This window comes from Trachypithecus francoisi, unplaced genomic scaffold (assembly GCF_009764315.1).
Source record: "Trachypithecus francoisi isolate TF-2019V2 unplaced genomic scaffold, Tfra_2.0 Lachesis_group1, whole genome shotgun sequence".
Classification (NCBI taxonomy): Eukaryota; Metazoa; Chordata; class Mammalia; order Primates; family Cercopithecidae; genus Trachypithecus; species Trachypithecus francoisi.
The window spans coordinates 109,996,434-110,023,466 of record NW_022681454.1 but is presented as its reverse complement, the minus strand read 5'-3'; the positions used below and the strand labels follow the sequence as shown (position 1 = coordinate 110,023,466).

The window sequence follows — 27,033 nt, the reverse complement described above, 5'->3', positions numbered from 1 at the left end:
TCCAGTACTTGACCAAAGCCTTATGAGACAGGCAGTTCTCTATCCGCTTTAGGGTAGATGTAGGGATTCTCTCCTTCTTTTCTTAAAATTGGAAAAATTTCTATGGTGTTAGTTGGCAAAGCATCACCCCATGCTAACCCAAACCTTTTAATTATCGATCCATCCTCCTTCAGGATTTCATTCTCTACTAAACTGGGTAAGTGGACTTTCATGTGGCTACCTGTGTAACTCAAAGCCTGAAGTAAGAAGAAAAGAAAAGACAAAGCTCATCATAAACTACACACTTTCAAACAATCTATTGCTTTGCTTTACCCACAGTCAGTATGAAAACATATACTTGAAAGGATAAATAAATACAATTCCTAGAAGCAGATTTAAGTTTGGAGTTTTATTTAACAAGTCCTTTTAGTTTCTCTCATTTGTGTGGGAGATATGTTATTTTACTTTACAAAAGCTGCTAACTAACATCCATATGGATTGACTTTCAATTTCCTCTTTGCTTCACCCAACTCCTTTTTACAGTGGAGATTTTAATGATGAATATAATAACCAGAGGCAAAAATAAGCAAACAAGGCCCAAATAGTATAACATAGATAATTCATTTTTGACCATTCAAGATTGCCAGTTGTCAAAATGTGAAAACTGAAAGTATTTAAAAAGGTTTGCTTTTAATACTCCAATGAATTCATATATGATTTCAATATATATTATGCGTATAGTAGAGGACACACATATAGCATTTAGTGTCAAAATGTTCCAATAGCAAAAGCACTTTGTAGATGTTTGCACATGCCCAGGATCCCTTAGTCAAAACTTTGGGACCAGATGTGTTTCAAAATTTAGATATTTTTTTCCCTTTTGGATTTTAGCAAGGTAATATAATGCATATGCAGTCACACGCTACATAATGACGTTTTGGTTAAAAATGGACTGCATATATGACATGGTCCCATAACATTATAATGCAGCTAAAAAATTCCTGTCACCTAGCAACGCTATAGCTGTTCTAACTTCATGGTGCAATGTATTACTCAGATGTTTGTGGTGATGCTGGTGTAAATAAACCTACTAAGCTGCCAATCATATAAAAGCATAGCACATACAATTATGTAGGGTACATAATACTTGATCATGATAATAAATGACTATGTTACTGGTTTATGTATGATAAATACATTTACTAAGTATAGCAAATACATAAATCAGTAACAGTCACTTATCATTATCAAGTATTATAAAAGTGATACTTTTTATCACTATTTTAAAGTGTACTCCTTTTACTTATTAAAAAACAGTTAATTATCAAGGAGCCTCAGGCAGGTCCTTCAGGAGGTATCGCAGAATAAGGAGAATAAAGCTCTGCTTTCTTAGGATATGACAAATCTATGTGTTATTGCTCCTGAAGACCTTCCAGCGGGACAATATGTGGAGGAAGAAGACAGTGATATTGATAATTCTGACCTTGTGTAGGCCTAGGCTAATGTACATATTTAGGTCTTTGTTTTTAGCAAAAAAAAAAAAAAAAAAAAATCTTAAAAAGTAGAAACAAATAATACATTTAAAAAATTAAAAGCAGAAAAAAGTGTATAGAACAAGGATATGAAGAAAAACAAATTTTAATGCACCTGTGCAACATGTTTGCATCTTAACTTGTATTATTACAAAAGAGTCAAAAGTTAAAATAAATGTAAAAGCTTATAAAGTCAAAGTTACAGTAAGCTAATTTATTATTGTAGAAAGAAGATTTTAAAAACTTAAAGGAAAATTTAAACATAGCCTAAGTGTACAGTGTTTATAAAGTCTACTGTAGTGTATAGTAATGTCCTAGGCCTTTACATTCACTCACCACTCACTCACTGACTCACCCAAAGCAACTTCCAGTCCTGCAAGCTCCATGGTAAATATGCTATACAGGTAGAACATTTTTAATCTTTTATTTTGTATATCTACTAAACCTTTTCTATTTTTAGATAGGAAAATACTTACCATTGTGTTATAATTGCCTACAGTATTCAGCACAGTAACATGCTGTGCAGGTGTGTAGCTTAGGAGCAATAGGTTGTACCTTACAGCCTAGGTGTGTAGTAGGCTATGCCATCTAGGTTTGTGTAAGGACACTCTACGATGTTCACACAATGACAAAGTTGTCTAACGATGTACTTCCCAGCACCTATCCCTGTCATTAAAACCCACTTATGCCTAGTGAGCGCTAGGCATGTGGAAGTTATTTATATCCTACTGCTCAAGGTCATCACCAAGGTCTGATTTTTCACTAATGCAAAAATTTTAAAAATTGCAACCTCTGGCATAAGTGGGTTAAGCGATGCATGACTGTGCTGTATTATACTAACACCCCAGAGGAGGTGAAGATGACATCCTGCCATCAAACGCATTTTTCTATCACTAAACATTCACTCTAGGTAGAATAAAAAAGCTTCATGTCAGCATAGCTCCATGCCAATTTATTTCAAGTTTTACTTCCAAATTAACTTACAAAATTTGTTTTGGTTTTCAGAATTTGGGGATTTTAGTAAGGGTTTGTGGATCTGTTACTGTGGACCCATTTTCTAATTGTTGGAAACCAGAACTTAAATAATTGCAAATGCCTTTAAATTTTATGGACATGGAATAGATCTGAATTTTCTTTAAGGTCTATCACAGATAATATCTGAAAAGATTGGCTAGCAAATATAATTTGCAATGTCTTTATTTCTTTCCCTTATTAATTGACAAAGCAAGACACTTCTGTGACTTTTAAACAAGATGTATAATCATATCCCAGCTTCAGAGATTCTGAGTCTGATTCAGCAGAAGCAAATCCTAGTTATCTGGACTTCTAAAAGCTGTTAAGGTGACACCAATGAACACCACAGTTTGAGGAAACATTACTCTGCAAGTTATTCAAATAGGAGTTCTACCCTCTTGAATTATTCTGCACCTTTCCATGAATTCACGTATGGAATGACACAATGACAAATGATTTTCTTTTCAAAAGCAAAGCAACATAAAACACACACACACAAAGACAAAATGATGATGCTTCTATACCTCTTCAAAGTCATCTTTGGCTGAAGGAAGATCAGTGGCTAAACTAGAATCCCCCAGATGCTTCTCCATCCTTTCTCCACGTACCACAGTTGTTTTAACAACTTTGCTGACTCTACGGCCTTCCACTGGCTCAGCCTGAAATTGTGAGGTACTGGACAAAATGCTGGGCTCACACAAAGTGACCTAATGATCGAAGGACACACAATAGACAATGTCTGATTGCCAAATGTAACTATGATGACTTTTTTCTATGTTAAAAAACAAAGGACAAAACTATAATGTTACATACTGGCTTTCCAAAAAACAGCAATGGGAAGCAGAGTTAGAAAAAAACAAACTATAACCTATTGGTAATATCTACATCATGACTGTATCTCCACAACACCAAAGCAAACTTAATTAGTTATTTGAACAAAAAGTTATCAGTTTTGTGAATAAGAAACTGCTCAGTGTAATACAGACATAATAATATGTGAAAAAACTCTTCTCACGTTTAAATAATTTCTTTTGGCATTATGAAGATAAAATTAGCCCCCAAAGGAGGAGCTCTAAAAGCTATGAGAAACTGAAAAGTAGATTTCTAGAGAATCTCATGTGTATAATATAAAATTTTGAGGATGTGAATGAATGGAAAATAGTGAGAATTTCACAAATTGTTGTCAAAGCAAGTAAATATGTCCCTGAAAGAGGGAAGTAAAACAGAAATAAATAAAAGTATAGATTGCCAGGTGCAGTGGCTCATGCCTGTAATCCCAGCACTTTGGGAGGCTGAGGCAGGTGGATCATTTGAGGTCAGGAGTTCAAGACCAGCCTGGCCAACATGGTGAAATGCTGTCTCTACTAAAAATACAAAAATTATCCAGGCGTGGTGGTGGGTGCCTGTAATCCCAGCTACTCAGGAGGCTAAAGCAAGAGAATCGCTTGAACCCAGGGGTGGAGGTTGCAGTGAGCTGAGATCATGCCACTGCACCCCAGTCTGGGTGACAGAGTATGACTCTGTCTCAAAACAAAAAACAAAAAGCAAAAAGGATAAATCAAAGAGTTTCTAGATCCTGATTTTAGTAACTCTGCAATGCAGAAATCTGAATATCAAATATTTATCTAGAGTGACTTTCAGAAGGCTGGTGTGCCAAGCAGGCACAAGCCCCACAGTGCATTTCTACACAGTCTCTCCACAGCATACTGCTTGCCCAGCAAATAGAATTGTATTCTTTCAAAATTTGACTTTTGGATTTCTGCAGTGGTCAACCATGAATTAAATAAAGAATAGATATTTTTTAAAAACCCAAACAAAAACAATGAGTATAATGCCTAGAAGTCTCCCTGATGGCTGTCTTAAAATCACATAGAATCATGAAAACAAAAACTGAACGTGCAACTAAAAACAAACTGCCATATAAAAGGGAGATGTGAGGAAAATGTGAATAAACAATCTCATTCATCTTTTTTGAATTCTATTTTGTTCCTCTCCATAAAATGGGTTTTAGAGAATCAGATTGTCTCACCTCTGACTTCTCGGTGTCACTCTTCAATACAACACGCTTTATAACTTTGGAATAGCCATCCCCTTCCTCGATGTTGACAGGTTCCTGTGGCATTCCCTGCACCGTAATCTCTTCTTTCTCTGTGCCTTCAGAGGATACGTACCGCCTAATGATTTTCCTAGTAACCTGAAATGTATTTCATTTGTGTATCTTATTTTTGTGTGACAGTACCATGGAACTGATACATTTTAAACCGGAAGTTTGTAATCAAGCCTGTTAGGATATACTAGACAATACCTTCTTTACCACGGTGTGTCCATGCTCATCAATGTATTCTTCTTCTGTGACTGTTTCTGGGGGTATTTCAGGCATATCGTCTCCCTAAACAGTTGAGAGAAAAGGGTCACTGCACTGTTTGGCACCAATTCTGAGGAACTCCTCCCAAGTGCTTCTAATGTGAGGAATGTTGGAAAACCAAAGGCGATGCTGAGAAGCATTGCTGAGATACAAAATCCTGTCAACTAGTTTGTTTAAAAGAAAAATGCAGGTGGGTAATAACATGCTTAGGAGAATCTGACCAAAGTTAGATCAAACTTCAACAAAAATAGTTAAGCGAGAGGTGAGGTGGGTGGAAGTGAAGAAGCCAAGTCTTGCTCTTACTTACCACTGCATTTCTTTGCAAACAGAACTTATGAGCGTTAAGGGGTCTGCTTTTGAATGGCCATGCACTACCTAAGGAACATGCCAAGCCTTCATTGATCCAGGCTGATCACTCTCTAAGGGTATGGGGACAGGACTGTCCCTGACGTGCAGTAATTTAACAGCGGGTACCTGAATAATCACTCGCCGGCGGACAACCCTGGTAGTTACCATCGCCTCCTCATCTGAGCTGGCCTCCAGCTCCCCTAATTCCTCTGTTAGCTCCTGGTGGAAGCATGGAAGCATTGCTTTGTTTAACATGCTAAGGAATGACCTCACTACTGGTTTCTTCTTTAGCTTACATTGTATTGTGAAACTTTTATTCATGGAGTCTTTGGTGGACAAGTTGGTAGAGCTGAAAACAAGTATGTGCTGGTCTCAGACATCAAAAAAATAGAGTGTTTTGGTTTCTTTTTTTTGTTTGTTTTTCAATGAACGAAAAAAAATTCTGGAATTCTGAGAGCTGTTGGAGAACTCATCTGTCAAAATCTCTCCAAAATAATAAGCAGCTTACTCACGTGACTTCTTTTACTTAAACTCCTAAAAAAAAAGCCTGACTGTAAACATAGACCCTAAGCAGTTCAGTAAACACTTATGAGCCACTGACGCTTGTGCTTAGGCTTGGAATTATTCACCCAAAGGTATAGGAATATCCCCTGTTTCTAGCAGAACTTTTTGCAGGAAGTCAAAGTTTCCTGTAGCTATTATCTAACCAATAGTGCATCTCCCTGGCATCAAAAAAGGCAGACTCTGAATAGTATTAGAATAATTTTGCGGGGAAGTTGAGATAAAGTGATCAATAGTATTTTAGGGCTCTGGCCAAAAGCCAGAGATAAAGCAAGAAACATAATTTTAGCTTAGCACATATTACCTTAGGAGTCATATATTGAATTACTGTTCCCTAAAGAAATTTTGTTTTTAAAAAAGACAAAGCTCAAGTAGATCTACTTAACATACTGTAAAACTCAAGTTATACGTTTACATTTGTCTCTGCTAAAGGAAGACATGTAAATTCTAAACCAAATTATATTTTAAATACAATCAGGAATCTACTGCCTAGAAATATGGTTGGCAAGAAAAGTGATTAAAATTGGATGCCCAAGTTAGGGTTATGAGAAATAAGGGTCCACATGGGAAACTTAAAAGAAATGCCTGATACTCATCAAGAATAAGTTGAACAGGCCTGTATAAATTATGTGAAATTCAGAATGACTTACACAAATGTATTCCTTTAGTATAGATTAAACATATGTATTATCCAGATAATTGTTTCAAGTCTAACTTCACTAAGCCTATGGATTCTTAGGCTAAATTAACTTTTAGCCCAGATAACATGTATGAAACATTTTTAGTAGTACTCATTCAAGCCAAGAATTTGAGAGATGAATAATTCTATGCAAAAGCAAACTTGGAATAAAAATTCATTCATGGCATGAATTTATTATTTAAGAAAACTGCCAAAAATCAGGACACAGTTCTCATCCGCCTGAATCTTTCCTAATTTTAGTTATGATTTCAGACAATTCCTAGCAGCAGATCTCATTCTTAAAGTGAACAAAAACACATGTGTGTCTTCAACCCAAAGATATGCTGTTTCACATTATTTTCCCCAAAATTTCAATTATTTCACGTAACTCTTCTTTTACTGCTAAGTTTCTCTAAAAACACTTTGAAATATAAAGTGTTTTTGAATTCTATTACTTTTTAAAAGAAAAAACAATATCTAATTTATATATTAAATTAAGTTTAATTCAAACAGATTCTCATACTTTTTTTGTGGCTGAGAATCCTCTGGGGAGTTATTTAAAAGGCAAATTCTTGTTCTCTCTCCCTACCCTGGGATTCATTCTAATTCAGGATTTCTGAGAAGGGATCAAGCTCTCCAATCAATTCTGAGGTATGTGAACTATATAGACCGTATTTTGAGAACAAATGGTTGATTAATTTCTTTTTTTTATTTTTAAATTTATTTCATTTATTTATTTATTTTTTTGAGACGGAGTCTTGCTGTGTCGCCCAGGCTGGAGCTCAGTGGCGGGATCTCAGCTCACTGCAAGCTCCACCTCCCAGGTTCACGCCATTCTCCTGCCTCAGCCTCCAGAGTAGCTGGGACTACAGGCGCCCGCCACCACACCCGGCTAATTTTTTTGTATTTTTAGTAGAGATGTGGTTTCACCATGTTACCCAGGATGGTCTTGATCTCCTTAGTTCATGATCCGCCCGCCTCAGCCTCCCAAAGTGCTGGGATTATAGGTGTGAGCCACCGTGCCCAGCCAATGGTTGATTACTTTCTTAACATGGCCCCAACCCTTTTCACAATTTTAAAACTCACTTAATGACAAAGGAAGTGCTATGAAATATGCCACTGTCAGGCATTTGTACATTTAGAAACTGCTGTAAGTTTAGGTACAATGATTTTTTTCTCAGTCATTCCCAAAATAAATCTTAAAAAAAAATCTAACTTGGAAATCATCTTGCATCTAATGAGAAAAATTTATTTTGGCAGCTAAACCCCCCACAGTCTGCGTGCTCATCACCTCACAGGCCAGAGATCTAACAAGCCTGCTGGTCCCAGCACATCCCATGGCAGACTTACCTGTTGCTGTTAATCTCTGCCACCAACTTTCATGCCCAAGTTTACTAATTTTGAAAAGCTCCTCCAGATGTATTGTTTCACCACCGTGTTCATTTTTCTTAGCAAAAGACTTTCCAGTGATAAGATCAGGGCTTATGATCAAATCACTAGCACTGGAACTGTGCACCATTTCTTCTAGATTAATCGACTCTCAGATTTTAAAAGGGATTGAGGATTTCCATGTGCCAGGTTAATTAATTTGGTTAACTTTTTTGTTTTGAAGTGAAAAAAATAAACCATCAGAGAAATGGAAACTGGAAGATTTGTAGCTTTGTTACAGGTGGGCGAGAAAGTGGAGAGGAATGTCTTACCTTTTCAAAAGCTGCATCTTCATCGAGTCTTTCACAGGTCTCTGGCTGGTTATCGGCAGACTCCACTATTATGAGGCTGGTTTTCTGCGGAGAGCTCTCCTCTCTGTGCTCTGAGGGCTCTTCAGGTTCTTGTATGATGGGAGAGCCTCCCTGCTCACTGGATGTTGGGGTCTGGAGGTACAGCCTGTCCTCCTCTGGAGGGGTGCTAACTTCCTCAGGTGTCTTGCTGGGAGAGCCAGGTATTGCCGTAGCCTTCTGAGTCTCTGATGCTTCTGTTCCTGGAGTTGTCACACTGGAATGAAAAAGTCAAATGAGACTTAAGGGACATTTGCATTTCACCTCCCGCTCAAGCAAGCAAATTGAAAAGTAAGATGGAGCTGGTTTTTCCATAGTCTATGAGAGTCAAAATAGTTTTTGTACATTTGGCCAAGAAAGGCATTTGAAGAAAAATAATATGACGAGATATAGAGTTGTAGCTCATTGAGATCTAGCACTGGCAGAGAGTGATGTATTATTCTAAAGATGAAAATTATCCTAAAATGTATTACAGTTACCCAACCTCTACAATGTATATAAGTTATAGTTTCATCTTTTCTTTTATAACTCAAGGTGATATTGAGGATGTGATGAATTTTACATAAGTATTTGTAGCTAATAAGGCTTTTGAAGCAAGAATCAAAATTTGGCAGAATTAAATAAATCCCTATGTTAATATAGTTATCATAACTATAAATACAAGGAAATTCTTATTGTACCTCTGAAAAACTGTTTCATTTAATAATAGAGGCATCTGTTGACATGGAAACTTTTTTCATTGATAGTCTGGAGTTACTCCAATATAACTTTGATAACCTCAACTGCTAAATAAGATTATTTGCCTTTTCTGTGCCTTCTTTTGGTATTTAGTGCAATCTATCACTCCACAGATATTAAATGCCTAAAATGTCTCTCTGTTATCCTCTCCTCTTCTTCCCATCTTTTCCTTAGTCCTTCTCCTTCTTACTTATATTTTCTTTATGCTCACCCTTAAAACCTACAGGTTGATGGGGCAAGGGTGGCTCAGTAGAAGAAGAGATAATTTCATTATCCATTTCAGCCTCTTCTCAGGTCAGTGACCACAAAACTCACCAAATGACAAGTGAAATGCTTTGATACAATCTCATGACACCCTATTCTCAGACTTCAGGTTTAGGGATATGTTGGCCTTTCTCACAATTTGTTTTCTTTTTCTGGAAAATCAATGTCAATTACACAACTCTTTCTCCTTGGCTTCCATAAAGGCCGGAATTTAAATTCTGAGCTGAATTAGGCTCTGCAGCTTCCTTCAGCCAGAAGCTCTTCATAAGACTTATCTTTATTCCCACCCCAACTCTATTCCAACTCATTTTAATAGTCTTTTATTCTATGTGGCTAGTTTGCATTGCATTTATATTTTTATGGCTAGTCCCCTCATATGCACTTCATGGTGCATTGGTTGAAATGCACCATTGGCTGTGGTAGCTACATCATCATTGATCACACTCCTAACCAGCAATGGCATGATGAGCTCCATATTTGAAGTGTTATAGAGCAAATGAGGTGCAGCAATATTACAAGTCATGGCCATGTCATCTACAGGGAATTTTATAGTTTAGATGAAGCATTCATAAACACACTTTTGACCCTGTAAGATGAGTCAAGTATTACTATAATTTACAGATGTGGAAATGGAGATTCAAAGCACTTAAGGACTTGTTCAAAGTTACAGCTCTGGAAGTTGGTTCTTGTAGGTCTGTGCCCCAAACAGTGTCACAATTATGTCTCTTACATGATAATGCTTTTGTTTTTCCTTTAGCTCTGGCACTTGTGACTGGTAGGGTCATTTTAAAATTATTTAAAAACTAGTTATGCTTATATATGCCTGGCATCCACATTAGCCTGTTTCTTTGGTATTACATTTGACAGGCCTTCTTTGGAAACTCACAAATATTCCTGCTGATATTCCAGAGATGACTCTTCAGGCAGGTCTTGCATTTTCCCTGAGAAATCCTGTTGAACTTCCTCCTTGTGAGTTTGGGGAAACAGTGCTGTTGCTGAGCTGTCCCCCTCAGTTTTGGGGATGCCATCCTGAAAAGTGGAATAACCAACAGAAATGTCTTCCTCTGAGACAATAGGAGGGTGATCGCAGGTCTCGCTTTCTTTAGAAACAGCTTGTTCCTCTTTCTGCTTGTGCTGTGCAGTGCATAACTCCTCTTGAAGTACCGAGAACCCTAAAGGGAGAATGATTTAAGTATTTAGTTGAAGCTTACCTACACTGAATGGATATTTATTAAGTAACTACTATGTGCTATATTCTGAGATGGGCTGATGGATTACAAAGATGAAGAAGACACTGCGTCCACCTTCAAGATACTGATCATGTAGAAGAGTCCATGCAAGTAAGAGTCAATTCCAATGCAGAGCAACTGGGTCATAGGTGCCAGTCAATGAGTGTGGGAGCACCTAACATGGGGTTAGAATTTGGAAAGAAAATGCAGAGTGTGCTACATGCCAAGGAGACCTAATGGTAAGTGGGAATGAACTGAGATAGTCAAAGCACAGAATCTGAAGAGTAAGAAGAGTACAGTTAATAATCATCATAACAAATAATAGCTAATACATACTGAAAATTTATTCTGTGTTAGGCACCGTTCCAAGTGTGCTGCAAGTATTAACTTGATTAATCCTCACTCTAGCCTATGAGGATAGTACTCTTTTTACGTAGAGTCTTTTATGACAGGCTAAGGAATTTCATTATATCCAGGGAAATGAGGCGTCATTGAAAGATGTTTAGCAGAGGAGTGACTGGCATTCATCTATTGACTCACTTATTCAACAGATATATATTGAGCATCAACTACGTAGTATGTGCTGCTTAGATGCTGGATACATAGCAGTGAACAACATAGAAAAAGCTTCTGTCCTCACTGAACTTGCATTTCTGCAGATATATATTTATGATAAATATTGGGAGAAAAGCAAACCAGGATAAAGGTAGAGGATAAATGGGGCTAGTATTTTAAATAGACTTGTCAGGAAAGGCTCTGCTTAGGAGGTGACATTTGAGCAGTGACCTAAATAAAGTGAGAGAAAAAGGTATATGTTGATCTGAGGAAAGAACATGCTAGGGTGGAGGAAGCAGAAAATACCAGAGCCCTGAAACAGGAGAATGCAGAGGAATGGCAAGGAGGCCAGGCGTGCAGGACCAGTGTGATAAGGAGAGAGGTGGGAGATGAGGACAAGCTGTGAGGCTCTTGCCCAACACTAAGATACATCATCATTCATATCCATGAGAAGTAAACTGCCACAGAAAAAAAAGAGTGAGGAGAAACAGCCAGTAAAGTAGAAAAAAAAAAAAGAAGAAAAAGAAGCAAGAATGTCATGAAATTTAAGTAAAGAAAATGTTTTAAGAAGAAAGGCTTCACTATTCATGTCAAATGTTACTCAGTGGCAAAGTAAGTTGAAGAATAAGAACTGCCTGCTAGACTTGACAATGAGGAAACAATAGGTGAATTTTACAAGATTGATTAGAGTGAATTACAGAGAGTTCTAGAAGGAATGGAAAGAGAGGAAGCAGAGACAAGAAATTCAAACTATTCCTTTAAGAGGTTTCCTATGAAATGGATAGAGTAACAGCAGTAATACAGGGGGGACATATAGGGTAAAAGGAGTTATTTGCTTTGTTTTGTTTTTAAAGATGGGATCTATTAAAGCATGGTTTAATGATGTTGGGTATGGTCTAGTGGTAGGAAGCCAAAATGGATACTTGCAGGAATGGAGTCTCTGATTGGGTAAAAGGAGATGAAATCTAGTACAAAACAAGAGATGATAGCTTTAGCAAAGGGAGGAAGTTTTATCCATTTTAATAGGATGGAAGGTAGAGTAAGTACATGTATTGAGATGCACTTGTGTTGGTAGATTTGTGGTGGAAAAATATAGACATTTGCTTCTGATTATTCCTATATTTTCTAAGAAATAGGAAGCCTGGTCATCAGCTGGGTATAAATAAAGAAAAGAGACAGTGTTGGAGGTTTGAAGGAAGAAGACATCATGTAAAATAGAGATAAGAGAGAGAGAGAAAAAAAAAAACAGTGTTAGAGACCACAAACAAATGAGAACAGGTTAGGGAAACTTTAATACTGAAAATGTGGTAGGGCCAATGGCTGGAGGTCCCCGAGGGTCACCCAAGGGTGCAGAAGTAAAAGAGGAAATGTACAGTCACTGGTAGTGATATAGTCCTAGTTGTGAGCCTAGAAATGCGTGGCTAAGGTAGCATAAAAAAATACAAGTGTAAGAAGTGCCACCATGGAACTGAGGAAAGGGAATTCAATGGATCATTTTGTTATCTGTGAAATAACAAAGAATGAGCATGAAGTGGAGGTGGGAGGGTGTGTAAAACAGGGAGGAAAGCTTCAGGGTAGCAAGGAAAAGAACATATGATCACCATAGGCCATGGTCTACCTTCTGAAAAAAAAAAAAAAAACAAGACAGTAGGTCCAGTGCCTCAATTAACCACACACAGACACAATACATACACACACACACACATAGACACACACACACAGTTTGACCTTCACTATGATCCAGTGTAATGGTCTGTTCAATTTCTGCATAACTATGACTGATGCGCTCCTGGAGAGGTTCTATGTTGGTCTCCATGAGATGAACAATATCCATTCGGTTGATCTTGGTGAGACATTCAATGAGGTTCGTATCTGACACATTAGAGAAAGAGCATTTATTACTTCTGAGAGGTACTCTTAGAAATCTCTTTCATTTAACTACCTCACTCAATTTTTGATATCTGTACAGAAAAAAAAATCAAAGCCTAATTAAAAGTCTTTGTAAAAATAAGCCAACAGACAAAAGAGATATGCATATTTTAAAAAGTGGCACAGCATGGGCACAAGTCCTAAAAGTAGAATTGTCAGCTAACATACAGGACACCCGCCATACCTGAATTTCAGATAAAAAACAAATACTTCTTTAGTATAAATATGCCCCAAATATCACATGGGACATGCTTATGCTAAAAATGTATTTGCTGACCACTTAAAACTTAAATTTAACTGGGCGCACTTCTGTTTTTATTTGCAAAATCTGACAATCCTACTCAGAAGAATGTAAAGAAAAGGAATGATAAACATAGACTGGATGTTATTTATGAGTAAAGGAAGCAGAAACAGAAAGTAATGCACTACCAGTGAAACAATGCTAAATAAAGCAATTGTGTCCACTTATCAATATTTAAAAAATATTGCGGTTTGAATAACATTACTGTTAGAAGTGAGGGCTGTTATTTAATGCTGTTCATACACATATTGTGCAAGAGTTTTTATGCAACATGCATGCTTTAGAAGTGACAGTAGCTTGTTCATTTGCTTATAGTAGTTCACTAAGTTCTCACTCAACATCATTGACAGATTCTTAGAAAACAATGTTCTGGTCACAAAAACATGGCCAAACTTCAAAATAAAACCCCAAATACTTTTAATATTAAACACTGAAGTGAAAGTGAGTTACACATACATTTAAGAAAGACTAATAAACATAAGTAAGATAATTATTAATTTTTGAGAAACCAGTGAGTGATGGCAGTCATAGTGGTGGTGAGATTCAATCAAGGAATAAATCTTCGCAAAGTGAAAATTGTAAGGAGCACCTCCCCCCACCATGCCATTCGTAAACAAACAATAACACATATGGTGGGCTCACTGAGTACTTTCCTAAGGCATCATTTATTTCATGCATATGTATAATTATCATACACTGTACACATTTTTATCTGACAATAATTTGTATTCATTCATTCTTTTCCCAACCCCCTTACTCAGTTCAGGGTCTCAAGTGGCTGGAACTTAACCCAGCAGCTCAGAGCACTCTGCATGGGAAGCAACCTGGGAGATGATGCCATCCCATTGCAGGGGGCACTCACACACACCCACACTCACTCAGACTGGGATAATGTAGAAACACCAGTGAAACTGATATACACATCTTTGAGATGTGGGAGGAAACTGGAGTACTGGGGAAAAAGCCACACGGACATGGGGAGGATACATAAACTATACACAGACAGAGGCCTTGCTGGGAATTAATTCTTTTTTCTCATCAACGTTATAAGGAAATGACATTGAACAAAATGATATTACTCAAGGACCTGCTGTACTGTGGATTCATGGCATTTGCTTCTTTACTGTTTTACTGAATTTGCAAGATGCGGTTGTTGAGTAAGACATGTCTAACTTTAGCCCAACACACGTATAGTTCCCCACTTACCTGTAGCGTGTTTCCCATCCCTCTCTAGCCAGTACTTCAACAGTGCATGACTCTGGTCTTGAAGAGAGTTGGGATTTTCAATTCGAATTTGATGAATTTGCTCCTCAGTGAAATCCAGTTCTCTTGCTAATTCTAGAAGATAAAATACTCCTTTGTAAACACATTAACTTCAAGGTTTCAGTCTCTATACCTTGTTTTGTAATTTTGTAAATGATGTGTTCTTTATATTGTGGTGAGTATTTGGGTTCTTTCATTTCTACATATTAGAAGTGACTCTTATGTGCCTTTGTTCTTCTAGTACTAATTGTGGATTTTTTTCCCTAAAACTGGGTATAGAATTGATCACTGCATAGTGAAAATAAGTATGAGGCAGTGATGATAAGATATGCATAATTCAGGCCCATTTGATTCCAAAATGAAAACGAGATCATTAATACTTGCTTATGCTTTTAAGCAAAATAATGGAAAATAAATGACTGATAACAAGAGAAAGAAAACATTTCTCCCTTTAATTAACATAGGTGATGTTTTGAGTATTATAAATCCTGTTTCTGGATACTTTGATAAATACTAGCTGTGGCTATATTATGGTGGTTGGATAAATGCCTGTCTTTGACTTCATGTCAGGTGAATAAGAGGTCGAGGAAGCATTCACTGATCCAGGGAAGAAGACACAAGGTTTTCCTTTGAATTCTACTATTAACATTCCATATAGGTTGGGTGGGCCCAGTAGCTCATGCCTGTAATCCTAGAACTTTAGGAGACTGAGGTGGTAGGGACTGCTTGAGGCCAGAAGCTCAAGACTAGCCTGGGCAACATAGTGAGACCCCATTTCTACAAAAAATAATTTTAAAAAATTAGCTGGGTATGGTAGTGTTTGCCTGAGGTTCTAGCTATTCAGGAGGCTGGGCCAGGAGGATCACTTGAGCCTGCGAGTTTGACGTTACAGTGAGCTATGATTGTGCCACTACACTCTGGCCTAGGCAACAGAGCACGATCCTGTCTCAATAAAATAAAACAAAACAAAACAAACTAACAAACAAACAAAAAATTACATATGGATGCTTATACATTATGGGGTGTGTGTATGTGTGTGTGGGTGTGTAAATGGGGTGACTTCTTTTGAAAGCAATTTGACAATATCTTTCAAAATTAAAAATATATGTATCTTTTTCCCAGCAATTCTACTTATAATATGCCCTATAGATATACTCACAAATATATACCAAAGCACAAGAATATTTACTGCCATCACCAGGAAACCACCTAAAGCCCATCAATAAAGGCCATTGATAAAATTATGGAACCTCCATATAGTGGAATTAAATACCTACCCACTTAAAAGAATGAAATACATATGTATATGTTAACACTATTTATGAGGAATATTATTCAGTAAAACTTTTCTTACTTTTAAATAATAGGCATAAATATAGGCACTGTATACTTTTTCTAAAAGCATGAGAAGGTATTAGCAGTTATTTCTGAGGCACACGGCTAGAAGACAGATGTAGGTGTGAGAGTCATATTTACTTTTCATTTTACGTCATTCTATATGGTGGTAGGATGTGAATTTTTACCAAATATATACATACTGCATTTACTATGTAGGTATGGATACAAAGATATTTAAAGAGCAAAATAAATAATTCTGAATGTTATCTAGTAAGGCAGTCAGGGATAGTTTGGTATCATTTTCTCCCCTAAATCCCCAAATTAGTTAAGTCTGATCAGTATGTAAGAATTACTTTAAGATTATTAAAAGTGAGAAAGTGGCCACTTCTGTTTTCAGTCATGTACTCTAAATTATCAGTTATCTTTATGAGTATTATGGGCTCCTATTCATCACCAAACCTAAGAAATGGAAAGGAGAAGAATATTATTTTACAATGTTTATCTCTTTGAAGTAGTCACAAGTGATATTAAAAAGAAAAAAAAAGACTAAAACAAAAAAGCCAGACTGACAATCTTGTTTTAATAGGTTAAGTCACAGGTAGATGAAAATGTATAGTTTTTAAAACCTACAAATCATAATGTGTAAATAAAGTATATTGATTTTAGAATTAACTTTTTCTTAATAAATTATTAACATAAAAATTCTACACATAAACACTCTCATCTCTCAAAAATGTTAGTGAAATATCTCATTCATGTGTGTTTTAACACTTAAAGCAAATTTTAGTGTTGTCTACTATGAAGATTTTTGACATAAGGTATATAAAAGAAGGGGCCTTGGTTAAATCTCACATTAAATATGATAAAAATTACATCTAAAAATTATCTTGAAATATAATAATCTCCCCCAAATTTAGATATTCACAACTGCCAAAGGAGGTTCCTGAAGGTGGGTATATTCTCTAAATCTTCTAATGGAAAGTTATATTATTCTAAATCTCAGAAATGATAAAAGGCCTGCCCTGGGCCATATATACCATTAGCTGATGCAGAGCCCAGGTTTTCTAGTACTTAGTTTATTCTTCTTTTCATATATTCTTTCTCAAGAAAGCGGGGGGTACCTTTTATGCTGTGAATGACACTTGACTGATGCATCTATGTTAGGTTTTGTTGAAAACCTGGGTCACATTCTTTTTACCTGTCCAGCTGAAGCCAAGGTGATCAGCAATATAAGCCAGCCTTTCCTCGATCCGTTCCTGCTCATCCTGTGGATCTGGAGAAGGTCAAAAACAGAATGGCCAAAGATTGTCTATGACAGGAGAGGAACCACAGTACTGATTCATTCAAAGAAAGGAAGTCACTTCTCCAAATATTTGAAAGCACAAACTAGATACTACATTTCAGATCATATTGCATGTCTGATTTCTGGGGTGGAATGGGGAATAGATCTAATATGAATCATGAAAACCATCTGCTTCCATATCTCTTTAATCAAGACTAGTTACTAGACATAATTATATAAGTTGCTGATTTCTACTAATCTTATGACTTTTCTTTTAAATTATTGGAGCGAATACTGCCCACCAAGAAGACCACCATCTTGTTCATGAAACACCAGAGAAATCATAAATGGGATGCAGAACTGAAGCAATTGGCTAGGATCTCCTATTATTGCTTGTGGAGGGATAGATCTTTTCTAGGTCATTTCTGAAAGGAAACACAGCAGGGATTCACAAGAGATGTTGATCATGAGTTGATCAGGCCATCCTGATTAGTGTGACCAAAAACAGCATTTGGTCCTGGTGACCTTGGAGAAATAGGGATAAAAGCATATGCATTTATATGTGTATATTGTATCTGTATGCATATATGTCTTTGGGGCAAAGTTTCTGCCTTCTTGCTATTAAGCTTATATACTACTCACCCCTATAAACTATAATTTTCCCATTCATGTTTAACTCCCACTGATTGATGGGCAGCATTTTAGACCACGGTATAGGAAATTTTGTATAACCTCAATTTAAGAATGACAGTCTTCATTGTAGAGATATTGGAAGAACACAGGCTACTTTTCAAAGCCATCTATGGTTTCCTTTTTCATAAGTCAAAGAGCCATCATCCCCTCACAGTCAACTTAAACTGTGCAAAGTTTGAGTTTTTGTTGTCTGCTGCATCTAATTAGAGTACATTCTCCATTCATCTACCACATAAATGAAAAGCATATTTTTACCTTAGGTTTGTTTGCTTAAAGTATTTACCAATGGTATCTGAAATCCAACCTTTCTGAATCAAAAACAGATCCACAACAATTAGAATTTCATGTTATGTGAAATCTTCTCAAGCAAATGGCTTCCTAATGATTACAAAATTGTAAGTAAAAATTATTTTAAAGTATGCAAAGGTAAGAAGAAAAGCAATGAGTCTTCATACTATGAAACAAAATACAATATATTCATGTGCAAAAGTGCTTAATTTGAGTCTAAGCTTGGGACTTCAGAACAACAAAACTCAAAGCTCACATGGCCTTATTACGTGCAGAGGCTAAAGAAAGGCAAGATCACTGTTGCCTGGTTTTTATGTTTATGTTTTCCATAAGCATTCTCATTACTCAATCTTGAGATTGTTTTCTTAGACAAGAGTATACAAAGAAAGCACAAAACACAAAGGGCTTACACAAACACATTAGCCACTACAGAAAGCTTAAAGAAAATGAGACACAAATCATCAAATAAAACAAACATACAAAAAAACTATATCAATTTTATGACATGCGTAGCACAGGGAATCCCAGTGGCTGGCAAATACCTTCAGCATGGTCATGGCCATTTTCATCAGGGATGCGTTCAATCAGAGTCTCAATAGACTCATCCCAAATGGGCCTTGTGTCAAAGATGTCCTCAGGAACTGAGTGCTCGGTCTCAACAGGTGGCAGATTTTCAATTACTGATACTTCCAGGGCACTACTACTTTCATCGTCTGAAACTAGTTCCTGCTCTCTCTCTGACTGTGTCAGCCTATCCACTAACTTGGAAGCCTCATCACTAATCTCCTCAAAGAATTCTATGGAATTTCTGTAAAGGTCAAAGAAATGCTCTTTACTTTCTTTTGTGGGGCTTGTGCCCCCCCTGCAGGAAGATGTGGTGCTTCTGCTCTTAACTGGCAATCGGGATGTAAGTATCTTTGGTCTTGTGGCCCCTTCTTCTGATTCTAACTCAAGTTCCTCTGCCCTCTCTCTGCTCTCTGTTTCTGTCTCAGTGTAACTTCTGGTTTTTACTGGGCATTTGGTCTTTGAGTCCAAAGAACTAGCATCAGATTCAGATTTGCTTCTAGTATCTGGTGCGATGCTTGTCATGTCCTGTCCCTGAGGAGCCACTGTCTCCTGGACAGAGGTGTCTAGATCTGAGAGCTGCTGTTCAACTCTTTGGAGGGGTACTTTGACAGGGAGTTTGGACTTTGGTTTTGCTTCATCCTCCTTATTTTCCTCATCTACACTGGATAGCAAATCTTCAGAAAGGGAACTCTGATACTCTGCAGATGGAGGTGCTGTGGTGGAAGTGGGCATAGTCCTTACAGGAATTTCAGATTTGCTTTCAGTAGAAGGCACATTCTCCATGGGTGCAGTAGGAATTTCGATTACTGATTTCTGTTCTTCTGGGGAAGAATCGGGAGAATCACCACCCCTATCTGAATAAACAGACCTGGTGACTGTGGAAAAATCTAACTGGACTTGTGCAACTGGTTCAGAAGAGTCGGGGCAGGATATCTGCTTTACACCAGACAGAGGAGATATATCACCCGTTTGCATGGTGGGGAGGTCCTTGGTCCCTACACTAACAGCCTCTTTTGTCAGTGTTTCAGGGGAGGCTGAAATCCCCATTTGAGGGTTAAATTGAGCATCCGAAGCAGGTATTTCCTCTACTTCCTCACTCAGGTCATCTGGAAGTAAGTCTGCCTCATCATCCACTGTTTCTTTTGATTCTGAAAGTGCTAGTGATTCAGTTGATGTCTCCAGCGGTAGGGGCTCAGCCTCAGTAGCCCCTTCTTTCACATCTTCAGAGAGAGTCTCTTCCCTGGATTCTTGACCAATTTGGAAAAAGTGAAAACTTTCATCTGCATAGGACCTTTTGGTCATATCAATGGCACCACTTCGGGTCATTTCAAACAATTTTCCTTCCTGAAACAGAAATGGGTTTTGCTCACTTGTTGGGGTTCCCTCTTCAGTTGGGGTTCTAGCAGGAGTGGTGTCAGGGGTGGTACCCTGTGATTGTCTGTCTACCATCAAACCAAATATCTTTTGTTCTTCCTCTTTCACACGAGCCTCAAAGGCTTCATCGTCTTCCCGAATTTCACTCCAAGAATCAGAATCAACATCAGTTTTTGTGATAATGACTTTGCTTATTTGTTCACCAACAACTGCTGTTGTAGCTGACATAGTAGGCTCGAAAGATGAAGAGGCACTGTCTGATTGCATTTCCCACAAGGTACTTTCTTGTTGGGATTCCACTTTTATGTCTTGGCCCTCAAAATTAGATTCTTTGCTTAAAACAGTTCCACTAGAGGAGCTTGCCACCACAACATCTTCAACAGGGGATGTGATGGTAACAGAATACACTTCAGAAGAGTGAAAACTTGTGGTGTGATTTGCATCTGTTTGGGTTTTGCTTTCTTCACTAGAGAAAAAAGATTGGGAAGGGACATTTTCATAAGGGCTAGTTATTTGGCGATCATAGATTTCATCCGTCTCAGCTAGGTCGGACACAGGAACATCCATGGAAAATCTATCTGTTTGAGTAGTAATGGATGAGTCTTGAGTGGGGCAGTCCTTTGGTAAGTTCTCAAATGTTTCATCAGTTTTTGTGATTTCTGTTTTTTGAATAGAAGATGTGGTGGATACGTCTTCATCTAACTCTTTTCCTTCAGATACCAAACAATGAGGCAAAGAGGACGAAGGTGAAAAGCTTTCACTGGGGCAATCTGCTTGTGGAGATTCTGCTCTAGAAACATCAAGCTCTTCTCCCTCTGTGTCTTTTTCATGACTGCCTTGGAGAGCTAACGATTCTTTATAGATTACTGGCTGTTCATCAATATCATCATCAGTTGGACTCTGCAGACCTGAAGAGACAGGAGCAGCTGAGCTGCTAGGACTCATGGCCTCACATCCATGGCCACCACAGATTTCTGGCTGATCAGTGTCTCTGTTTAGCTTATCAAAAGAATTATCTGCAGCTTCAGTGGAAACAGCATGACTGTCTTCAGCTAAATGGGATTCAGAATCTTTTTCTTCTTCTGATTTACCTGGCTCTTCCTGAGTCTCTTCATTCATCTTGAAAGTATATTGTTTGGAAACGATAGGCTGGAATTGTACTTCTTCTGGACTGGAATTGGAGTCCATGCTTGATGGAAGTGGTGAAGGAGGTTGTACTCGAATCACTGGTTCTGGTAAGAGGCCTGAGTCAGCACCTTTTTTTAGCTGTGTCAGCTCAGGTTCACTTTCTGAGGAGGAAGACACCTTCCTGCTCTCTGAAGTTACTAACCCAGGGACACCACTTTCATCCTCCCCACTGCCCGTATGTTTCGGTTCATCCACATCTACTGAACAGTCTGCATCTGGCTCACAGGATGAAGAGGATTCTTCTTGTTTGGGTTCTTTTTTGTAGTCCCTTTTCTGCTTTGCTTCTTGTTCAAGTTCATCGAACATTTTTATTTTGGTTACCATTTTAAACATCTCCTCTTCAGGTGTGAACCTCTTTTTCTCCCCATTTTCTGAATCATCCTCCTCTGCACATTCATGAATCACAGCTGGTTTTGGTGTACTTACATCTGAGGTTTTGGGTGTAACCTCATAGCTGACTTCTTCAGAGCTGGGGGTGTCGGGAGAAAGGGGACTCTTCCCTGAGCTCTCCATGAGCGATGTCTGCTCAAGACTGTCATCCTCAGCACTGCCGTCAGGGTCTCGGAGTAGCCGGGACCGCACAGAGGCTACTTCCATCAAGAGTTCTGTTTTGGCAACAGCTGCAGGAAGAGGAAAGTGACTTGGAAAAATTCCAGCCTTCATCTTTGGTTCAACAGGGCTGCTTTCCAGAGAGTCACGGCAAGGGGATTCTTTCAGAGGACTTGGCTCCAGAGAATCAGGGGTTTTGTGTGAAGAGTTATCTTCTAGCACAGGGCTGGCTTCCAGAGAGTCTTTGTGGCTCACTGCTAATGAGTCATCAGCCACAGCACTGAGGACTTCGCTATCTCGGCTAGGGAGTGCAAGTTCTAACCCTTGGGGACTTCTAATGACTCCCTGAGGCTTTGATTCAGTTCCTGTATCTGTCCTTACAGAAGCCTCAGGCAGCGGCGAGGCCTTTGTCTCATCTGAGGCGGCTGTTGATTCCTGAGCCTCACTATCAGCTTGTGTCTTGTGGGCTGAACTACCAAAGGTACGTTGACCTTCATCACAGGCTGCCTCCTCAGTCAGTCCTGTGGGTGTCTCTTTAGCTAATGCTACACTACAGCTGCCTGTGCAATCATCTTTTCTTTTAGGGCTTGTGTCTTTGGGAGAGCCTAGAGTGGTCTCTTTCTGAAAACCCTCAGTAGAGGTCTCCGAGACCTCAGTGACTGTGGCACCTCGCTCTTCAGAACCACCAGTAATGTCTTTGGTTGTGGGATGCTCTTTTTCTGAATGAATTTCTGTGGTGGTTTCTATCTTGGTGCTTTCCTTTGTTTCCCCAACTTGCTCCTCACTTTTCTTTGGTGAGAAAGAAAGGCTTTCTGGGCTTGTCTCGGGGGTCTCTGCTAGGCCCTCATGCTTATAGCTTTCTTCTGAACTAATCTGAGGGGTCCCCTCCATCAGACTGCCGCACGGAGAGCCAGCTACCCCCTCATTCTTTAGGCTTTCAGAACTGCCATCTAAAGCACTGCTTTGTAAAGACAGAGCTGGAAGGAACTCATCTTTCATGTAGTCGAGTGGAAATGTCGTGTTGAAAGGACTAGTGAGTACTTGGTCTAAATGAAGCTGTACCTTTTCTGTCTCCTCACTCAGGCGGAATTGTTGGTATTTGTCATTGTCTTCCAACTCTTGCTTAATGACCTCAGAGAAGTCAGTGGAGGTTTTCCTATCTGGGCTGATCTGGAGATCCATGTCTCCCTGCTCATCAGCCATCTTTTCTTTGGGGACTTCGCTCTCTCTGTGGCTTTCTCCTTCAGGTGCTGACTGAACAGGTTCAGGTATTTTGTGGCTGAGAATTTTCTCCTTTTCTCCAGCTGCATCTTCTTTCTTAACTCCTATAGAGGAAGCACGAACTCCTCTTTTGGATTCCGTCGTGCCCGTTACCGGGAGTCTCTGGCCTCGTTTGATTGTCTGATTCTCTGTTTTCTGAGTTTCTCTCTGGGTTAGTATCGGCCCCTTTTCTTTTTCTATCCGAACTTTACCTTTCTCTTGTGGCTGCTTTTGTTTTGCTGATTTGTGCTCAAAGAGTCCAGTTTTATGTTTAGAAGGGTCCTGACCTGACTGGAAAGCCTTCATCAGCTCCCGAACAGACATGGTTTCTTCGATCCTCTCTGTTTTTGAAGTGGGGGATACAGGCGGTTGCTTTTCTGTTTTGCCAGAAGGTGACATAGGCAGGTGCTTTTCGGTTTTCCCAGCTGTTGATACAGGTTGGTGCTTGTCCGTTCTTCCGGACGGTGAAACAGGCAAGCGTTTTTCTGTTCTCCCAGGCGATACTGGCGGGTGTTTCTCTGTTCTCCCGGAGGGCGATACAGGTGGACGTTTGTCTGTTTTGCCTGAAGGTGAAACAGGTGGGTGTCTTTCTGTTTTTGTAGATGACACAGGGGAGTGCCTTTCAGTTTTTGTCGAGGGTGATACAGGTGAGTGTTTCTCAGTTTTACTCGAAGATGACATAGGTGAATGTCTTTCCGTTTTTGCAGAGGGTGACACAGGTGAGTGTTTCTCAGTTTTACTTGATGGTGATACTGGAGGGTGCCTTTCAGTTTTTGCGGAAGAGGAAAGAGCAGAGTGTCTTTCTGTTTTAGAGGAGGGAGACCCTGGCACATGTCTCTCTGACTTCAGAGAGGGTGATGCAGCTGGATGTGTCCTGTGAGTGGTCTTTTTTGGCACATCCTCCTTGCCTTTGACTCTGATGGGCAACTTACTTCGACCTTTCTGTTCATCTTCCACTCGCTTCTGAAGGGCCTTTACTTTGTCCTTTATGGAACCAATGGGAGTTTCTTCTATCAAAGGAGATGTGGCCTTGACAGTGGAAAGAGGTTCAGGGGCTAAACCTGGGTCTTCATCTAATGACTCTTCTGAACTACCTTTTTTAAGTTCAGCTTTCTCTGCACTAGCTTGTAAACCTTCCTCTTTTTGTTTCTGCTTTTCTTTTAATTTCCTTCTTACTGGCTTCTTTATTCCCAAGCTTGGTTTGTGCTGTTTCTGTGTACTCTGTGTCTCACCTGGGGGTATGTCTTTCCCTTCCTTTTCAGAGCTCTTGCCAACAGCCAGAGCCTCACATTTCTTCCCTGCCTTATCTTGAACTGTCTGTAGCTGCTCTGAGTCTTTCTCTACTTTTCCTTTTATCTCTTTATCTATTCTAACTTCTACACATGGATATTCAGTGATTTCTAAAGGTGCTTTTTGCCTAGCCTCTTCTATTTCCTCATCACTGACAATAACCCATTCCTCTTCCACTAATCCTCTCTCAGACCGAGAGCTCTGCACACTGCCTTCATCTCTTGTGCAGGTTCCACTTCTCAGGATTTCATTCACTTTCTCTAAGTCCTCTTTAACTCTTTCAACGATTTCAAAAGGCTCTCCTGGCTCTTCCTCAGCAGCCTTCACCAGCTCCTTCACTTTAATAGAACCTGCCTTATCAGACACATCTGTGGTCAAGATGGCGGTCATTTTGATCAAATCTTGTTTCATCTCAGAAACTTCAGAGAGCAAGTCCGGACTTGCTAGGACAGGAACTTCATTAACGAGGTGACTTTTCAGGACAGATGTTTCTGTAGATTCTGTCTCATCATCTTTGATGTGAATGAAAAACATTGAAAGTAAAATGGAAATCAAAAAAGATATTGGCAAATGTAATCAGGACTGAAACGACACAGCGTCTTTTCCTGTGGTGGTGGTGGGAGGGGCAACAAAATGGGCTGGGAATGGTAGATCCACAAGGCCTCAGGGTACAAGAGCAAAGCAAGGCTAACGGAAAAAAAAAACAACTGAAAAGGAAAAATGAGCAGGAAATAACTTGCTTAATTTTTCTCACTTGTAGCACATCCACACATACAACAAAGCTAAAACAAGACATACACACACAAAAAAAACACTACATATCAAAACAAAGAACGCAGTGAAATTACACAGAGGTATCTCAAGATTGTTCAGACGTTACAGATCAATGTTGAAAAAAAAAAAAAACATGGAGAAAAAATAAGAAAAAAAGCATTAGAAATTGCAGAAAGTTGATTTCCTCTAGGAGAAAGCCAGTAGTAGCAAGCTCAGAAAAACATCTAATGATGTATATACATTTTTAATCATATAAAAATCTGAAATTCAGTATGTTTAGTTCTACCAATATACAAAGACTATATAAAATATATCTGAATCAGCTGCAAACCGGCATTTCATCTAAGGGAAATTCACACCTAACAATGAAACAAACAGTCTGGTGCTAAGAGGCATGGTCCTTTCCTTGGAGCAACCTCCTTGTTTAGACACAGAATGGAAAGACCAAGGAGGGAAATAAAGGAAAGGAAAGAAAAACAACAGAAACAACAATTGTGATTAAACTTATAAGTGAGTCCAAAGTTAAAATGTGATGCATGGCAACCCAAGTCAGAGACAGTCACACAGGACACACACACAGTTTATGTAAGCCAAGTTATTTCCATGCAAAGCAAAGGTGGAGTAAAACTGCTGGGAGAGGCAGCCTTGCTGAAACGCATGGGCAGGAGGATGGCAGGAATTTAGAACAGATACGTAAAATGTTACTGTGGCAAAGTGTACTTATTTCTCTTCAGCATGCATAAGCTGCTGAAGGTGGTATATTTGAGGTTTAGGTTGTGGGGGCTTATACCCATTAAAGGTAAGGAAGAAAACTCAGTAAACTCTTCTAAAATGTGCTCATAAAAACACTTCAGGTAAGAGTCCCTTCCACAGAGCCCTTCTTTAGAGATTAGTTTATACCTAGATGAAAATTATCTAATGATTATCTTTAAAACAAAAGCAAACATGAGTCTGTATTTAAAACTTTTGAAACACTCAAAATACCTAGAAATCCTTCAGGAAAATCCATAGCATTATAGCAACATGGTAATATTTTTTATCTTTCTTTTCTTTTCTTTTTTTTCTTTTTAACAATTGAGCCATATGGATGAATTAATTTTTAATTCTTACTAGTTTGCATCGGGGAGCAAAGTAAGAGGCCATTTAAACAAATGGAGTAGTTCTGAAGAAGAAAGTGAGAGAATAAAGTAAAATCACTTAAAAAAAGGAATCAGGCCGGGCGCGGTGGCTCAAGCCTGTAATCCCAGCACTTTGGGAGGCCGAGACGGGCAGATCACGAGGTCAGGAGATCGAGACCATCCTGGCGAACACTGTGAAACCCCGTCTCTACTAAAAAATACAAAAAACTAGCCGGGCGAGGTGGCGGGCGTCTGTAGTCCCAGCTACTCGGGAGGCTGCGGCAGGAGAATGGCGTGAACCCGGGAGGCGGAGCTTGCAGTGAGCTGAGATCCGGCCACTGCACTCCAGCCCGGGCGACAGAGCAAGACTCCGTCTCAAAAAAAAAAAAAAAAAAAAAAAGGAATCAATGAAGGCAATGTGATATGTCATATAAACAAAAGTGCCTCCTCTTGGGAGAATCTGTGTTTGTTGAGGAGATACAGTATGTGAATATGTGAATATTCCAGATCTGAATAATGCTTTAACATGAGGGTAAGCCTCATTCAAAGCAACTTCAATAACCTGGTAGTAAATTACATTGTCCTAGGACTTTTAAAAAAAAAGCCCTCAGATCACTGTATAGGGCCAAATGAGCATATTGAACATGGTTCTAAGTTTTCTCATTTTAGGAATATACTCTGAAATACAGCAAATCAAAATAAACTCTGAAATAAAATTTATTGATATTCAATAAACTTTAAAAATCAGATTTTTAAAAAGCGTTTGGGGCACAAAAGCAG

General features: G+C 38.8%; 1 protein-coding gene across 30 annotated transcripts in view; it reads right to left on the bottom strand.

Moving 5' to 3' along the window:
* The window catches only part of ANK2 (ankyrin 2), a 715,648-nt gene that overhangs the window by 5,497 nt on the left and 683,118 nt on the right, over positions 1-27,033 (bottom strand). For 12 of the 30 annotated variants that reach the window (XM_033215055.1, XM_033215046.1, XM_033215050.1 and 9 more), the window contains 7 exons: positions 17,069-17,143; positions 14,476-14,607; positions 12,768-12,911; positions 10,142-10,427; positions 8,179-8,470; positions 4,831-4,914; positions 4,555-4,719 (listed from right to left, as the gene is read on the bottom strand). In XM_033215055.1, coding sequence (XP_033070946.1) covers positions 4,555-4,719; positions 4,831-4,914; positions 8,179-8,470; positions 10,142-10,427; positions 12,768-12,911; positions 14,476-14,607; positions 17,069-17,143 — 1,178 coding nt within the window. Of the gene's footprint in view, positions 1-144; positions 237-3,049; positions 3,233-4,554; positions 4,720-4,830; positions 4,915-5,364; positions 5,458-8,178; positions 8,471-10,141; positions 10,428-12,767; positions 12,912-14,475; positions 14,608-17,068; positions 17,144-18,675; positions 24,874-27,033 lie in introns of all 30 variants that reach the window. The other 18 variants (XM_033215047.1, XM_033215051.1, XM_033215044.1 and 15 more) reach the window with 7 other exon arrangements.